We start from the raw sequence: 16862 nt of genomic DNA, 5'->3' as shown, positions 1-16862 counted from the left end.
AAATTAGATATATTCATATATAATGAATGTAATAATAAAATTGTATATAATTATTCGCATACAAATTTTTATGAATTTTCATGAGACATTTTAAAAGTGTTTTTTTTTTATTGCTAGTTTAAAAGAACTGATTTTTATCGTGTTAATAATTATAAATTATTCTAAAAAACAATAGCTTCTTGTACGAATTCATATCCATTATTTATTTAATAATTTAAAAACAGTAGATTGTGGTAGCTCATTAAACATCTAAAACTTAATTTAAACTTAATAATGAACTATCAGCACTAAATACATCTTCAAACAACGAGGAATAATAGAGAAGGAGGAGAAACGAAAAGTAACTAACTATTTAAGTGTTGATATAAAGATTTTATAAGTCCTTGGGCCCGGAGTGCAAGATCGAAAAGAGCTCAAGCAGGATATACCGTGCACCTATCAATTTTATCAAATTGTTGTTGCTGAGAAACTCGTCAATGAAGGAACTCTTGATTTATAACTGTTGGATAGCTCTTTACGTGCATCACAAAAATATTATTATAGTTCGAGCTGAATCATAATAGTGATTGGTAAGTGGGCTTTTATTAAAATTATTACTACTCTTTTATTCTCTTTCGTTGTTTAAAATATTAGAAAACGTTTTTATTTTTAAAGACAAGTTTTATTGGTGATACTAAATAGATAATTTTGAAGATACTTCAACTTGGAATTTAAACAAATTGTTTTAATTATTAACAGACTTTTTTAATATCATGAAAACATAGTCACACGCATTTGTAATTATTCATAATAATAAAAAACTTTAGATAGAATTTAAATTTCAAACAGTAATTAGATTTATTTTTATTTAATTGATAGTATGAATTGATAATGATAGAATCAGATCACAAAAAAATGGAATACACTAAAATTTTCTGTACTTTTTATTTTTGTTATAATTTTTATTACTTTTATTTTTATGAGTGTCATTATAAGCTGAAAGTGTTATGAATCCTCACATTTTAGTAATTAAAAAATTACCACAATCTTTATCAACACTACGAAGTGATGATTGTTCGACAATTACACTTTAGTATGTTATTTAATGCTTCATGTTTTATATTTTGAAGGACATAAAAATGGTTAAAAATTATATTTATATAAACAAGTATAATTATATAAAATTTATATATTGTTTTAGATTACAATAATGAAAGAAGAAAATGTTGATGATAAAAAACATTCAATCCATCTTGAGAGGTATTCATCATTTCTAGAGATTTTATCTAACAAATTAATCGATTAATCTTTTACATAAATTATGACATAAATTTTTCAGCATGCAAAAACAAAATTCAAACAAAATTTTAAAAGACTATAAAGTGGGATGGAAGTTTTGGAAAAAACGAAGATATGTTGTTGCCTTGTTATCTTTCTTGGGTTTTTTTTCTTCTTATATTCTTCGAGTGAATTTAAGCATAGCCATTGTAAACATGACTAATGGCACAGCTGAGGTTTATTTATTTTAAATATTAATTAATATTAATTGAACAATTTCTTAAAATTGATCATTAAAAAAATAAAAATGAATAAATTATTTGAGTGTATAGAAAGAAGCAGAGTTTGACTGGGACTCGAAACTTCAAGGAGTGGTTTTAAGTTCTTTTTTCTATGGATTTGTCAGTACACAACTTCTTAGTGGATGGTTAAGTGCTCGTGTTGGAGGAAAAAGAGTGTTTGCTGTTGGAATTGCTGTAACAGCTGTTTTTACAATTATTACTCCACCCTTAGTAAGATTAAGTGTCTATGCCTTTATATTAATACGAATCGTTGAAGGAATCTTTGAGGTATAAATTAGTATAAAATCCATTTAGTCATAAAACTTCGTATTTATAAAAAATTTATTATTGAATATTGTAGGGCATAACAGTTCCAAGTATCCATGCAATTTGGGCAAACTGGGCTCCACCTCTTGAAAGATCTAAGCTTGCAAGCATATCATTTGCAGGTATTTATGTCGGTACAGTATTTGCTATGCCTACTTGTGGAATGATGGCAGAACGACTTGGATGGTCATCTGTTTTTTATTTCTGTGGTACTGTTGGATTATCATGGTGCTTCTTGTGGTGCTATTTTGTGACTGATAGACCTGAAGATGATCGTAGAATTTCTACTGCTGAACTTGAGTACATTCAACAGCATCTTGGTTTAAATAAACAAAAAGTATGTTATTTATTTTTATTATATTACGTAATTTGAATAGTGTTTTGTTAATAAATCATTTGGAATGATTCACTTTTTTGCAGGTCATTACTCATCCTTGGAAAGAGATTTTTACTTCTGCATCAGTTTGGGCAATCGTAGCAGCTCACTTCAGTGAAAATTGGGGATTTTACACAATGCTCACTCAATTGCCGAAATTCATTAATGGTTCGTAGATAGAGTATACACGAAATCAATTATATTCTTCAGGTATATATTATTCTGTTCAGTCATTTAACTTCGTCGTATTGAACTACTGTTTTTGAGCATCTTTCATTATTAATCTTTTTACCAAAATTTTCTTCAAAAGAAATAATATAAATTATATTTTATGTACAGATGTATTAAACTTTCAATTGGAGAAAACTGGATTCTTTTCAGCTATCCCTTATCTTGCAATGGCTATAATATTACCAACATTTGGCTTTCTAGCTGATTATCTTCGATCGAAGAAAATTTTAACTACTACTCAAGTGCGGAAACTTTGCACTTGTGTAGCTTTTCTGATCCAAACAGTATTTATGATTTGTGCTGCATTTACTGAAACAGCTTTTGCTGCTATCACTTGTCTTACTTTAGCTGTTGGCATTGGTGGTGTGGCTGGAGCAGGCTTCAGGTAACTCCTGCCTTTAGATGGTAAATTTTTTATCAATATAAAGTTTTTCTTTATTCACTTCTAAATGCATTGTAAACTTTTTTTTCAGTGTAAATCACTTAGATATAGCACCTCGACATGCAAGTGTTCTCTTTGGAATAAGTAATACTTTTGGAACTCTTCCAGGTATTTTAAGTCCAATTATAACGGGTTATATAGTTCAGAATGGAGTAAGTAAATTTTACAAATAAAATATGAACTATATATTAAGATTATTTAAAATCTTATTTTCTTAAAAATTACAGACAGCCGCTGAATGGAGAATTGTTCTAATAATTGCAGGAGTTGTGTATATTTTTGGTGCGCTTGTTTATGGTCTTCTTGCATCAGGGGAAAAACAAAAATGGGCAGACTATACAACGAATAAAAGTCTGCATGCTCACTCCAACCTTGCATTCGATGTTGATATTATTCATGAACGTTATAAAGCATTAAATGTATAAATGAAATTAAATTATTTTTTTACCGTATTTTATTCTTAAATAGTCAACATGCAGTAAAACAATTATTTAAATCAACAGTCATATAGTTTTGAATATACATAGTATGGATTCTAGTTATATCTCAGGTGTTATCGATATAGCAAAACATACGTAACTTTGTTTCCTGACATCGTTTATTGAACTTTGATATTTTACAAATAACTCATTCTTATTTATAAAACATGACCTTTTTATAGAAACAGTTATCCAGCTTAAACTATTTCTATTATTTATTTATAAAAAAATAATCAATATAAAAAAAATATGTATTAACCACAATATAAAAAACTACAACACATTTAGATAAATAATAGACATCTATTTTTCAGTTTTATCTTACGAAATGTATAAATGAGTATTATCTTTTTTTCATGGATTATTTAATTTTAATAGCTTGAAGCTGTGTAAGAATACTTTTAACATTTGAATTATTACTTTGACAAAGCGAAATAAACAAGTTTCTTCGTTTTCCAGCTTGTTCAAGCTGGCTGGCTAACTCGTTAGCTCTCTTTGTAATATCCGCTTTGATGCCAGCAATCCTTGCGGCGTTAAATCCATAAGATTTAGGACAAGCGCCTTCAGTCAGTTTGTAAAGGAATGTAACTGTTTCCTGAGATTCATCATTTTCTTCACTCTCAACTAAGCATGCCATGTGAGCTACTGAAATATCTGAAACCTCTTTGAAATCATCGACAAGTGAATGGTAGTGAGTAGAAAATATTGTTCGACATTTTATTTGAGCCAGAGTGTTGAGAATAGAAGCTGCAATAGCGGTACCATCGTGAGTTGAAGTTCCGCGACCAAGTTCATCAACAAGAACTAAAGAATGTTTAGTAGCATGTTGAACAATAGTAACAGCTTCACTTAATTCAACAAGGAATGTACTTCGAGCAGTTACCATATCATCATTAGCGCCGAGTCTAGTAAAAACTCGGTCGACCAAAGAAAACTTGCAACTTTCAGCTGGAATATGACATCCAATGTGTGACATAATCATTAGCAATCCAACTTGACGCATGATAGTTGATTTACCTCCCATATTGGGTCCCGTAAGGATAATCAGAGGACCATACCCATTAGCTGCTAGTGAAGTATCGTTAGGAACAAAGTTATCATCTAGAATGAATGGATGTTTTCCTTCTTTAATCGTAATCATAATTTCGTTCGAGTTATCTTGTATTTCCGGGATACACATATCGCCTGTTTTTGCATGTTCAGCAAGAGAAATGAGTACATCAAGCACAGCAACCTTGTAAACTGCCAGTGACCACATGTCATAATTTTCACTGAATTTGGCAAAAGTTCTTCTATCAGAATCTTTTAATATTTTGTCACGCTGATCTTCAGCTTCCTTTGTCCGAGACAACAATTTTAAGGCCTCAGGAGTCCAATAACGTTTAAATCCTTTTCTTTGACCTTGATGATCATAATTTTCATCAGCTTTTTTAGCATGGCTGTCAGGCACTTCGAGTTGATATCGATTTTTACCATTTCCTGTAAACTTCACAGTACAGCCAAAGTATTTACATTGTTCTTTGAGATACTCTGCAGTATCTTTTTTAATCTTATCAAACTCGTCCATCACAGCATCGTACTCACTATCTATTCCTCTAGATGGAACGATACAACCTTCTTTCAGAGCTTCTTCATGATTGAATCCGTTTTTAAAAAGATTCAAAATTTCTCGTAATTTTGGGAACTCGCCTTGAGGTTCTGTTTGTGTTGTTTTAATTATCAAATCACTTTCAAATGATTCAAACAGTTTCATTATTTTTAGAATATTATCAAAGCCTTCTAGAGTCATGATAAAATCTGTTATTTTTCTTTTTGAATAAGTAGTAGGTTCAAACATGAAAGCTCTTGAATCTGGATGATTTTCAGCTATCGCAGCATTTCCGTGTGCATGAACTTTACTTAGAAGCCTTTCTAAATCAGGAAGAGAACTCAAAAGTTCTTTAGCTTCTTGGACGACATGGTTTACATCTCTTAACTCTGATATGGCTTCTTGACGGCTATGGATCACATTTTTGTCTCCAGCTGGTCGACATACCCAGTCTCTTAATAATCTTTTGCCAAATGGAGTACAACAATAATCTAGAGTTGAAATTAGAGATGGAGCATTGCCTAAGACATTCAAGTTATTTATAGCAACAGCATCCAAAACCATGGTCGCTGATAATCCAGTCGCGTGACTTAAATCAGGTGGTGTGTATGTTTGGAATCGTTTTTGACCCAACACTTGTTCATCTAGTACATATGAACATAAAATATGGACAATACCTCCCAGTGCATGAACAGCAAGTTGTTTATCATCTGCTGGTGTAAGGCCAAGTGTATCTTTTTCATTCAGGAAAGGTTTCAATCCATCAGGCCAAGAGAATTCTGAATTACTTTTGAAGTATTCGCCTTCGTGTAATTTCTCTAATACATTAGTGGCAGACAAAAATTCTGTATCTTTTAATAGACCTTCTTTAATGGTAGAAACTGGTAATTGGGTGTTAAGTATTTTCATGGTCGCGGAAGAAAGGTTTCCTTTTTCATAGATCAAATGAGCTGGAGTAGAATGAGAAAATAAAGTAAGTAATCGTGAATTATGATGATCATCATCGAATTGACCCATATGAAATAATCCAATACTCGTATCTACATAACAAATTCCGTAAGTTGATAACTGTTTTGCATTTTGTTTTTCTACAATTGACATAATGTAATTGCATTGAGGTGCAAAAGATTCTGTATCTCGAACTGTTGGAATTCGTGTACCACGAGTGCTAACTTGGCAAATTTCACGTCTTACAACTTTATCAAATTTACTGACTTTCGCCTGTTTCTCACATCTCTTAGCCATCATTTCAGGATTTTCTGTTTGCTCTATTCGAGCTACTTTATAACCTTTTTCTACCAAAGCCGAAGAGTAACGGCCGTAACTAATCTCTGGAAATCCTGAATGAGCTCGCTGTCCTCTCATAAATGTCAGCCCGAGAACATTTACTCCAGTTACTGCATCCATGTGGTAAAGCTCGTAAAATTTCCCGACTTTGAAGAAAAATATACAATCAAAGTATTTACTTTTGAGGACCCACCATTGTCTTATAGCAGGAGTTTGAGTATTCAGAAAATCTGGAGGAACATAAAGAGTTCTGGGATTGTATTCAGGATCGTCAGGCCTTCTTTTATTGGCATCTCGAATATTTTCGGGCTTCAGAAAATCAAATTTCAAGTGTTCCCAAGTTTCTCCATTATCAGGGCCTGATGACATTTGTTTTTCTAAGGTGAACGATTGGAGATCATCCTTCTAAAATCAATTATTGTATTTAAGAATAAATTTTTACTAATTAGTTAAAATTATTTTAATAAAAAAATATTCTTACATCTTTAGATTTATTTGAATTTTTAGCTTTTCCTGGGAAAAACCCATTGGACTTCTTTTTCTAGAAAATAAATAATCATAATTAAATATAATGTATAATTAAGAAGATTAAAAATATAGATTGAAAATATTTCTTAAAATACCGGAGGAGTGGGTTCAACATCAGAAGCAGAGTCTTCGGATGGAGTTTCTGCGAGTTCAGCTGAAACGTTTTCATCACTAACATCAGATTCTTCTGATATGGTTTCGTCTGCATCTATGATGAATATTTAATATTAGAATATTCCAAATATAATAAGAAATTGATCATAATAACCGATTCCAATGTATTTTTTACCTGGTTTATATTCATCTTCTGTTCCCCCTTCACTATCATCATCAGGAATAATGATCCTTCTTTTCTTCCCTGCAGGTACTTCAGGTTTTTTTTTCGTCCACATTTCATCATCAGTGTCATCTTCATCTAATTTAGAGTCATCAAAGAGTTTTTTCTGTTTTACAACTCTACCTCTTTTTGTTGTAATAACATTAGTATTATCCTCTTCATTTTTTTCATCATCAGAATCTTCTGCTTTTTCTGCTTTCTTCTTATCGAGTTTTTCATTTTGCTTCTTTTCAGATTTTTCCTGTGCTACCTTCCTTTTCTTTGCTTTTACTTCAGTTTCGTCCTCTTCCTCTTTATCTTCATCTTCATCGTCATTGTCTGCTTCAGCGTTTTGAGCTGCACCTTTTACCGGTCTCTTTCTTTTAGGAGTACCCATTTGTTTTTTATTGTCTTTCTTGTTTTCTTTATCATTTGCCTTACCTAACATAAACAAGATGGTTGCTCAAAACACACTCAGATTACATGTCACAAATATTCAAATATCAATGTAATCGTCAATTGACATCATGCCACAATTGAAAATAATGAAATATCTAACTATTTTTTGACAAAAGATTTAAAAAAAAAACAATTCTTTTGTTTTAAAAATGTATAAAATTATAAAAAATATTCACTCAGTCAATTGGAAATAAATCAAAATTTTTGAATTAAACTATTAAAAAAATTACTGGACCATTGTCATTGATTCCAGATATAAATGTACTTGATAAAATCAAATAAACAAGCGTCCACCAACCTTTTGTTTCCTTGGCTTTTCTTCTTGTAGGAGTTGATGCTTTTGGACTTGCAGTTGCTTTAGCCTCAGGCTTGGCATCTCGTTTTACTCCAGGTGGTGAAGTGAAATAATTCAATAATGTATTTTTTTGAGATCGTTTACTCATGTTTGATAAAATCCTCCAAGACACGTGAAACAATTTCTAGAATGGCCTCGACAACGCTTATGACCATGGGCGGTTAGAAAATTCGGTAAGTGCGCATTTCTTTTCACTCGAATAGAGTCTATTTGGCGGGAATTGGAATCTTGATTTCAACTGGCGGGAATCAAAACGTCGATGAGACGCAAAGATGTCGCTTCAAAATGTGAAATTTTCGATTTTGCGAATTTATAGTTTTATTATGAAATTTGATGTTTCAATTTTGTTTATACAGTAATTAAGAATATTTTTTTATTGTATAATTAATCAATCGGCTAATTAATTAATGTTATTATCATGATAGTCGATTAATTTACTTTGGCCAATGACAAAGAGTTATAATTCATGTAAAGAAGCCTTTAATTTTGGGCAGAAAGTTTTATGAATGACCATAAACATATGATAATGTGTAATTGTATACTTTAAATTGTTTTTTGTATTTTACATCAGTAAATTAATTTTGATTACTGAACTATCGATGAATTGTGAGAAATATTAATTATTTTTCGTTTATTATAAAGTCAAATAATATTAATGAAAAGAGGAATGACATTAATTTGAGCAATAAACATTTTTGAGTATTTTTATTGTGTCATAACCTGTCAATTCAACCTCAAAAATGATGATAAATGATACTCTTGACTCCGACAGTGTTGGATGTGGTTTTAATGCATTCAAAGAATCAGAAGAAATAACTGCATTAATAGAACAATTAAAAGATCCTAGTTTATCTCTGAGTCTTGTCGAAAAAAATACTGAAAAATTTAAATCCATCCTTTCACAGTATCAAGATCAACCTCATTTGCTTGATCCTTTTTTAGAAGGTATTCTTGGGCCAATAATATCTTTAATTAAAGATGAAAATGTAAATGATAGTATGAAGCACAATGCATTTAAATATTTATTTATTTTAATGAATGTAAAAACGTATAAAAAGCTTGTAACTTACCTTCCACATGAGGTAATGTAATTCGTTCCTAAAATTTTTAATCAATTCTTTTAACTTAAGTTTCATATTTTCTGATCAACTTTATTTTTTACTTAATTATTTATAGGTAATGGACTTTCTACCGGTTTTAAGAATGTTAGAAAAACAAGATCCAACAGATTTAAATACATGGGAAACAAGGTATGTTCTTCTAATATGGCTATCAATTATCTCAAAAATTCCATTTCCTTTGTCAAGACTTGAGATATCAGATAATATTGAACCATCACAAACAATTGTAGGAAGAATTTTAGAAATTTGTAAAAAATATTGTTTAGCTAAAGACTCATGTCCTGTTGCTGCAGTTTTTCTTGTAGCAAATTTCCTTACAAGGTCAGACGTTAAAAAGCTTTATCTAGAAGAGATGATAATGTGGTGTCTGAAATGTCTAGAAGATGATCCTCTAAGTCACGGACCACTGGCTGTTTTAGCTTCAATATTAAAACACAGTTCCCGAGAAGATTTGAAGCCTTACTGCCAAACACTATTCGATAAAATATCAACATTAAATTTATTCGAAAGTCCCAACGCTTTGATTCGAAAATTTGCCACTAAAGTTGTACAACGAATCGGATTCGTGTTATTAAGGCCAAAATTAGCGACTTGGAGGTATCAAAAATCTGGTACAAAGAACAGTCTATTATTAAATATAAATGATTTGGTGATTGAAAATGTTGAAGACACGAAAACCACAGCTATTATTGATAATGAGGATCAAGATGTACCTCCACTTATTGAAGAAATTATAGAACAGTTAATTCAAGGTTTAAGAGATAAAACTATTGACATTAGATGGTCTGCAGCAAAAGGAATAGGACGAATAACAGCGAGGCTACCCGTTGATTTAGCTGATGAAGTCGTAGGTTTTGTTCTCAACTTATTCTCTGGGAGAGAACTAGAGTCAGCTTGGCATGGTGGATGTTTAGCCTTAGCTGAGTTAGGAAGAAGAGGATTGCTATTACCTCATCGGCTCGATGAAGTAATTCCTTTAGTCTCCAAAGCTCTAGTATTTGATGAACCAAGAGCTTATGGTTCAGTTGGATCGACAATTCGTGATGCGGCATGTTACGTTTGTTGGTCATTTGCTCGAGCATTTGAACCTGAAATACTTCAACCTCATGTTCAACAAATCGCAGCAACTTTGTTAATTGTTGCTTGTTTTGACAGAGAAATTAACTGTCGAAGAGCAGCCTCAGCAGCATTTCAAGAAAATGTTGGACGTCAAGGGAATTTTCCTCATGGAATAGACATCGTTACTATTGCTGATTATTTTGAAGTTGGAGTAAGAAGTCACGCGTATCTTAAAATTAGCGTTCACATAGCACAGTATAAAGAATACATTATTCCAATGATTGATCACTTGGTTCAAAGAAAAATAAGCCATTGGGATACTGCAATTAGAGAACTTGCGGCTAAAGCTCTTCGTAATTTAACACCTTTTGATCCTGATTACATTATTCAAGTTGTAATACCTATTTTGATTGAATATACGAGTTCTATTGATTTAAATACCAGACATGGAACAGTTCTAGCAATTGCAGAAATTCTGGAAGCTTTACATTTGCATTTTAATGACAAAATTGAAAATATTCTCGGTGCTCTCGAAGTAGAAAACATTAAAAAAATAATTAGTTTATTTAAAGCTAGAGGCCAAATGAAAGGTCTTGGTGGTGAACTGATGAAACAAGCATGTTCAGTTTTAATTGAAAAATGTGCTTTGGTTCATTTTCCGGTCCATACTAGTGCCGTTTTACATGATTGGCAGAATCTTTTAGAAGATTGTTTAAAATATGAAGTGGCAATTATAAGATTAAAAGCAGCTGAAGCTCATACGGCTTTCTTTACAGAATATTATGCTAATATTAGTAAAGAAAAAAGATACGCGATTACTGATCGATATCTTGAAAATCTAAAAGCATCTTGTGAAATAACTCGTATAGGATTTGCTCAAGCAATTGGATACTTTCCTACGTTTATGCTACGAGAAAGAATAGAAGATATAGTTAAGGGACTTATTTCGTGTTGCCGTATTACAGATGCAACTGATTGTTGGGCAGAGAGTAGAAGAAAGGCATTACAATCTTTAACAATGTCTATACAAAATCTTGGCATGCGAGATATTGATGCTTGGCAACCGTTCATTCATGAAGTTTATGATTGCTATTTACTTGCTTTAAAAGAATATACAATAGATAGTAGAGGAGATATTGGTGCATGGGTTCGTGAAGCTGCAATGGCTGGTCTTCATTTTGTGACAAATTTAGTTTCTCAAGCACAATTATTTACTTTGCTTGATGAATCGATAGTAAGTCGAATAATTGGTGGCGTTGCACAACAAGCGGTTGAAAGAATTGATAGAACTAGAGTTCAAGCAGGCAAAGTATTTTGTGGTTTACTTTATTGTGATCCAGAACTCCCAAATATTCCGTATCATGATGAGTTAAAGAGAATATTTCCCTATGAAGTATGTAGGGATGAAATCAATTGGATGATGGAACTGGAGACATTCCCGAGATTTATTAAAATGCTAGACTTTCCACCTTATATTGATAATGTTTTAAGAGGTATAATTTTCAGTGTTGGAGGACTCAGTGAATCTTTAGTCAAGCATTCAAGTATGTCATTATTTTCATATTTGAATGAAGTCGATGAAGATCATTTCAAGACACTTTGTGATAAAATGTTGGATATTTTTGATGAGAGTCACGGAGATGAAAGAATGATTCCTTCTATTCTCGTATTTTTAGACAGGCTTTTGAGTTCTGGATGTCTTCAAAAGGTTTTAGATGATCCATATAATTTAATTCCTGAAAGAATGTTTCTTTTAGTAAAACGAGAAAAGCAATCGACTACAAATTCAAAACTCATACTAAACATTATTACAGTGTTTTGCCAACTTTTACAGGTTTGTTTAGTGATTAATTTACGAAATTATTATTAAACGAAAAAAAAGTAAACTTTATACTCATGAAATTAATTTTTACAGGCTAAAGGATCTGTGAGTAAACAAGCGTTTACTCAATTAAGTATCTTATTGTGTAATAAATTCCAAGCAATCAGGAGAACAACAGCTCTTCGTTTATATGAAGCATTGACTCTGTATGAAGGAGACTTGGAGATATCAGAAGAACATGTCGCAGATATGTTATCCATATTAAATTCTACAGATTGGGGGAAATCTCCTAATGAATTAAGACCAATTAGAAATCGTTTGTGTGAAATAATGGGTGTACCTTCACCAGTTACTATGAAAAAACCTAAGGACTGAAGCGAATTTAGCAGCTCAAAGCTAAAAAAATCTTATTTTTAAGCTTGTGATACCAGTTTTAAAATGATTGCCCTTATTCGATGAAAAACTAAGATCTTGATCAAATGTGTTTTTATACTCCTTTGATATAAAGTTTATTTTATTATAAAAAATATCTATGGTTTATATTAATATGTACAAATGATAGAAATTTTTTTCTATTTTTTTTACTTGTAACATTTTTTGTTTTCATACATTTGTAATTTTTCTTTATTAAATTGATTCGAGTTAAATGTTTTATTGTGCGAAAGCCAATAATTTAATAATTTAGCTGTGCAAGCTTCAAGTTCCCACATTAACGTCCAAGAACTCTCTTTTTTTTCTTTATTATTAAAAATACTCTTTGGTTTAGAACAATTGTATTGTTTTCTTGTCATCGTTTGAACGGAGTTTTTATGTATTTTTTGACAAATCACACATTCAAATCGTCTGACATAATATTCAAAAATACTGAAAAGATATTGTGGTCTAGACCTTAAATTTTCTAGAAGATGTTCATTTGTAATGCCATTTTCTGACAGCTTGTGCCTTAAGTAAAGCTCGTATTTTCTATCATCGTGTAGCAACTGTTTTATATAATCAGCAAGATCTCTAGGATGCTTAAAATCTGTGACAGCAATGGCTGATTTATCATTTGGAAGCCAGTCCTATATTATAATGAAAACTATGATCAATTTTTACAGACACTTCAAAGATTTTATAAATAATTGGATATCAAAACACACCTTAAATGAAGCTGAACCATAATAAATAGGTACTGATCCAACAATCAAAGGTCTCCACAATTTTTCTGTGATATAATCATCGCAATTAGCATTTTCAAAAGCTAACGTAAATTTGTACTGTGCAACGAATTGTAAAAATTCTCGACTTTTTAATTTATCCAAATAATTTTGTTCCAGTCCATCTGGTAATTTTTTATTGTTCATGCACGAACCGTATGAATCTACGGCAATGTATTTCATTAATTCAGTAACATATAAGTCTCGATCATTCATTGTATCGCAATTTGATTGAATAAATAATACTGGTGCTAAATTATTCTGTTTCATTAGTAGATTTTTTTGTGGAGTTGAATAAAAATATGATTTATCTAAATTCAAAAAACATGGTTATTTGTATATTTAGCAGAAAAAATTATTAAAAATCCTAAAATTATTATCAACTGATTGAAAAATTTATCATACCTTGTAATTCATCTTCTCCAGGTAACTCCAAAAGAGTTAAAGGTACATCACTAAATCTACTAAACGTTGCAGAATAATTGAATAATTTTAAGGCTTCTTCGTGAACAAACATTAAATTGTTTCTCGGTGATTCTTCATGAAACAGAGCCCATTTCACATTAGGTTTTCGTGGTATTGGTAGATCATTCAAATCAAAATTACTACCATAAAATATCATTGCCTGAAAATAAATTATATTTGAATTTCGTACTCATAAAATCAACAAATAAATATGTTTGAAATATTTCAATACTTACTTTCAGATTGAGATTTTTCATAAATGATCGATTTTGTGTGAAATAACATTTAACATTTCCACATTTTGTATATTTTTCTTCACCTCCAAAAGGAGTCCACCAAAGAATAATTGGCACACTTGAATCTTTAAAAAAATATTCAATAAATCAATGATAGAACTTATTTATAACAAAAAAATTAATATTGTTTAATAATACCTGTAATATAAAAACTTTCATCATTGAAATCGTCGTATAAATGCTTTATAATCTGTAAAAAAATATGACTTTTTAGAAATGGAGTATTAATGACACATTCAGTGAATAAATTATGCTTGTATACACGAAATATGCTAGTAGATATAATTTAATAATTACCTCAAATACTATCATGCAACAAACAAAAATAATGATAATCAAAAGAAATTTTCGAATTTTGATTCTAGGCATTTCGATTAAAATAAAAATAAAATCTACCACTAATAATTTTTCTTTCAACTCTCTGTCATCATTATTTTGTCTAAACTCCGAATCACCGGATGTAGTTTGCTAGATAAATTCATAATGAATCATCTACATAATGAAAATAATATGGTTTAGTTATAATAAACTATTTACTTCATAAATTGATCATAAATAAATATTTAATTTGCAATAAGATTCTTTTAAGTATTTTAATTCACCAATCATTTTTGTGTAAATTTAGTTAATTTTACAAAAACATTTATGCCACACATGTTAATCAAAAATTCATTTATCGAACATTTTTATTTATTTTACAAAAAAGAGTATATTTATTTCCATTACATAAGTTAATTCGAACACACTTGATCGAATAATCGAAAAAATTAAAGGGAAAGTATAACAAACATTGGAACAGCTGATTTTAGTCACCAACAGGTATTAAACTCACTGTAGGTGGCACTTTTCCCCTTCCCTGAATACATTTATTCATTCCCTTTATTTTTCATCATGGATTAGATTGTACAAAACCGTATTTCCGACAGTCACTGATAACATCAAGGATAATATTTAATGTCTTCATATTACTTAAATCAGGAAATTTTTCGTCTGTTTGTCATTTCATAATGTTCCATGATGGCCAGTATTTGGAAGTCATTAAGGTATGTTCAATCTACGACAGCTGTTTCAAAAAATATGTCATTGACAAGTATTTTAACAAATAATTGCTTAATAAATAATTCATCAAACATTAACATGACTTCTTTTCATTTATTATATAAAAATTATTAACTATAAAAAATTGATTTAATTCATGAAGTAATTTTTATTTATTTTTATCTTACAACAGGCTTCTGATAATTGTCTGGCTACAGTAATTGTAACAGTAAAAGAAAAAGTAGTTAAAATTGATAAGGAAAAAATATCTACAAACAAATGGTTAAGTTTAGAAGATTGGTATGAACTTTATAAAATCATTCAAAAAGCAATTTTAAGAAATAGCAAGGCAAGCAAGGAAAAAGACAAGTGTAATATTTTGGAAAAAAAGAAATCTACTAAACGCTTAGATATTGTGTGAGTTAATATTTTTATTCGATTCAGTTTTATATAACATTATTAACTGTTAATTCAACATTAATTAACAGACAACACATTTGTTATCATGAATTGCTTACATTAACCAACTGAAAATTATAAGATAAATCTAATCCATCGAGTTACTCCTATTTTTTATTGTTTAGTTCTATAGTTTATTGACTTTACTATCATACATTAAATATATTAATGATAATTTTGAACAGTTACACTATCGAGCCACCTGAAGACATTAAAAGTAAAAACTCATTGCCTACTGTTAAAGTGAGAGTATCACCAGCAAAAAGATTATCACGAATAGCAAGTACACCAATTTCTAGGAACAAAACAGAAACTATTGAAAAAACCAATCAGACTGTAAATGAAGCATTAGATGCATTATTCAATACTCCAGAAGCTAAAATACAACGATTGATGGGAGAAGAAGATCCTTATCATCCTGAAGAATATGTTCCAACAGACTTAGTAAATAAACAAAAAATACAGGAAGATTTAAAATATGTTCCTAGTAGAAAAAGCTTACTAAGACAATTAAAACAATCTAATGAATCAAATTCCAACGAATATTCTCCGCCTTTGACGATCAAACAGAGTTTATCGATAAAAGATGAAGTGGGATATGTGCCAAATCCAATTTCAAGTCTTGAAAAAGTCAAACATGATGTGTATGATCCATGTGGAGTAAATAGTCTACCTCGTGAACTTAGCGAAGCTTATATACCAAGTTCGAAGAGTTCTAATTCAGTGGTAGAAGAGTATCAGCCAAATTTTCCCACGAAAGCTATGCAGTTTGATGATAGTTATGTACCATCATTAAAGAAATCTATAGATCAAACTAAGAATAAAGATATTGGAAAGAAGAGAAGTCGAAAAGAAAACGAAATTATGAAAGCACGAAAAAAAATGTTTTTAGATAACAATAAGAAACCATTGAATGATAAGAATCCAAAGCAAAAATTTTAGAAAAACTTTTTACAATCTACAATCTTCATATTTATTTTCTTACTTTGAAAGTAGATCACGATAAATTCAGGAGAAATATTCGCACATTGTCTCTATTTTTATATGAAAGTTATTTCAAGTTGATATTATAATTTGTATATTTAATTAATACAGAATTTTTAAGCATGCATCTCTACTTCAAAAGTAGAAAGATAGTTTATTATATAGTGTATATATACATATATTAAAAACGAATATTTTTCAAATACTTTTTTATATATGAATATTTCATGGCATATTTATATTTTTAGAATTTTTTTTATCCAATAGTAAGATTTTGGAGTAAACGAAGCGAGTTTCACATTTTGCAATCTCCCTCCATTCCTGCATTCATCAAACAAAGCTTATGTGATAATGCAGATTGCGAAAAATCGATATATTGCCGTTTAGTAGTTTGCAAAAATATCCAGAACAGTAGCGACAAGTGCATTTTGGAATTACCTCTGTATTTATCTTTTTCTATGGAGAAAATCAAAAAAAAAATGGATGTTGGTACCAT

General features: G+C 30.3%; 5 protein-coding genes across 8 annotated transcripts; 3 read left to right on the top strand and 2 right to left on the bottom strand.

Moving 5' to 3' along the window:
• Nucleotides 1–245: 245 nt before the first annotated feature.
• LOC118068007 (vesicular glutamate transporter 2.2-like) lies at nt 246–3458 on the top strand. Its single transcript, XM_035085108.1, has 9 exons — nt 246–569; nt 1181–1239; nt 1319–1493; nt 1590–1826; nt 1900–2202; nt 2286–2409; nt 2581–2857; nt 2946–3066; nt 3142–3458. Exons 2-9 carry the CDS (start codon nt 1190–1192, stop codon nt 3337–3339), a joined length of 1485 nt encoding a protein of 494 aa, XP_034940999.1. The 5' UTR covers nt 246–569; nt 1181–1189; the 3' UTR covers nt 3340–3458.
• Msh6 (DNA mismatch repair protein Msh6) lies at nt 3333–8121 on the bottom strand. Its single transcript, XM_035085106.1, has 5 exons — nt 7870–8121; nt 7086–7553; nt 6892–7004; nt 6750–6809; nt 3333–6673 (listed from the first exon to the last, which is right to left on the bottom strand). The coding sequence occupies exons 1-5, from the start codon at nt 8012–8014 to the stop codon at nt 3755–3757; spliced, it is 3705 nt and encodes a 1234-aa protein (XP_034940997.1). The 5' UTR covers nt 8015–8121; the 3' UTR covers nt 3333–3754.
• Nucleotides 8122–8474: 353 nt separating this feature from the next.
• TBCD (tubulin folding cofactor D) lies at nt 8475–12522 on the top strand. Its single transcript, XM_035085098.1, has 3 exons — nt 8475–9008; nt 9103–11940; nt 12022–12522. The coding sequence occupies exons 1-3, from the start codon at nt 8667–8669 to the stop codon at nt 12301–12303; spliced, it is 3462 nt and encodes a 1153-aa protein (XP_034940989.1). The 5' UTR covers nt 8475–8666; the 3' UTR covers nt 12304–12522.
• FucTB (alpha-(1,3)-fucosyltransferase 10) lies at nt 12497–14702 on the bottom strand. 4 transcript variants are annotated; one of them, XM_035085100.1, is made up of 7 exons: nt 14612–14702; nt 14183–14377; nt 14024–14075; nt 13826–13950; nt 13530–13749; nt 13068–13435; nt 12497–12989 (listed from the first exon to the last, which is right to left on the bottom strand). In XM_035085100.1, exons 2-7 carry the CDS (start codon nt 14252–14254, stop codon nt 12510–12512), a joined length of 1317 nt encoding a protein of 438 aa, XP_034940991.1. In that variant the 5' UTR covers nt 14255–14377; nt 14612–14702; the 3' UTR covers nt 12497–12509. The 4 variants fall into 4 exon arrangements, with proteins under 4 accessions (XP_034940991.1, XP_034940992.1, XP_034940990.1 ...); XM_035085101.1 differs by having other exon boundaries at nt 14183–14353; nt 14612–14675; XM_035085099.1 differs by lacking the exon at nt 14612–14702 and having other exon boundaries at nt 14183–14474.
• Nucleotides 14703–14720: 18 nt separating this feature from the next.
• LOC118068002 (uncharacterized) lies at nt 14721–16442 on the top strand. Its single transcript, XM_035085103.1, has 3 exons — nt 14721–14928; nt 15117–15340; nt 15568–16442. Exons 1-3 carry the CDS (start codon nt 14893–14895, stop codon nt 16322–16324), a joined length of 1017 nt encoding a protein of 338 aa, XP_034940994.1. The 5' UTR covers nt 14721–14892; the 3' UTR covers nt 16325–16442.
• The last annotated feature ends 420 nt before the right edge of the window (nt 16443–16862 follow it).

This window comes from Chelonus insularis, unplaced genomic scaffold (assembly GCF_013357705.1).
Source record: "Chelonus insularis isolate UGA/USDA-ARS -01 unplaced genomic scaffold, ASM1335770v1 contig_399_pilon, whole genome shotgun sequence".
NCBI classification, from domain to species: domain Eukaryota; kingdom Metazoa; phylum Arthropoda; class Insecta; order Hymenoptera; family Braconidae; genus Chelonus; species Chelonus insularis.
Note: the sequence above shows the minus strand (reverse complement) of the source record. Positions and strands in the feature narration are given on the sequence as shown.

Excerpts from the sequence above, each read along its gene's own strand:
- LOC118068007 (XM_035085108.1), top strand. The coding sequence starts at position 1,190 with ATGAAAGAAGAAAATGTTGATGATAAAAAACATTCAATCCATCTTGAG. Across the intron at positions 1,240-1,318 it reads CATTCAATCCATCTTGAGAG|CATGCAAAAACAAAATTCAA; the intron begins GTATTCATCATT and ends TAAATTTTTCAG. Across the intron at positions 2,858-2,945 it reads GTGGCTGGAGCAGGCTTCAG|TGTAAATCACTTAGATATAG; the intron begins GTAACTCCTGCC and ends CTTTTTTTTCAG.
- FucTB (XM_035085100.1), bottom strand. The coding sequence starts at position 14,254 with ATGCCTAGAATCAAAATTCGAAAATTTCTTTTGATTATCATTATTTTT. Across the intron at positions 14,076-14,182 it reads GTTGCATGATAGTATTTGAG|ATTATAAAGCATTTATACGA; the intron begins GTAATTATTAAA and ends ATTTTTTTACAG. Across the intron at positions 13,436-13,529 it reads TGGAGAAGATGAATTACAAG|ATAAATCATATTTTTATTCA; the intron begins GTATGATAAATT and ends TTTTGAATTTAG.
- LOC118068002 (XM_035085103.1), top strand. The coding sequence starts at position 14,893 with ATGTTCCATGATGGCCAGTATTTGGAAGTCATTAAG. Across the intron at positions 14,929-15,116 it reads AGTATTTGGAAGTCATTAAG|GCTTCTGATAATTGTCTGGC; the intron begins GTATGTTCAATC and ends ATCTTACAACAG. Across the intron at positions 15,341-15,567 it reads ACTAAACGCTTAGATATTGT|TTACACTATCGAGCCACCTG; the intron begins GTGAGTTAATAT and ends AATTTTGAACAG.
- Msh6 (XM_035085106.1), bottom strand. The coding sequence starts at position 8,014 with ATGAGTAAACGATCTCAAAAAAATACATTATTGAATTATTTCACTTCA. Across the intron at positions 7,554-7,869 it reads AAAAGCCAAGGAAACAAAAG|GTAAGGCAAATGATAAAGAA; the intron begins GTTGGTGGACGC and ends TGTTTATGTTAG. Across the intron at positions 6,674-6,749 it reads ATTCAAATAAATCTAAAGAT|AAGGATGATCTCCAATCGTT; the intron begins GTAAGAATATTT and ends AATTGATTTTAG.
- TBCD (XM_035085098.1), top strand. The coding sequence starts at position 8,667 with ATGATGATAAATGATACTCTTGACTCCGACAGTGTTGGATGTGGTTTT. Across the intron at positions 9,009-9,102 it reads TAACTTACCTTCCACATGAG|GTAATGGACTTTCTACCGGT; the intron begins GTAATGTAATTC and ends AATTATTTATAG. Across the intron at positions 11,941-12,021 it reads TGTTTTGCCAACTTTTACAG|GCTAAAGGATCTGTGAGTAA; the intron begins GTTTGTTTAGTG and ends TAATTTTTACAG.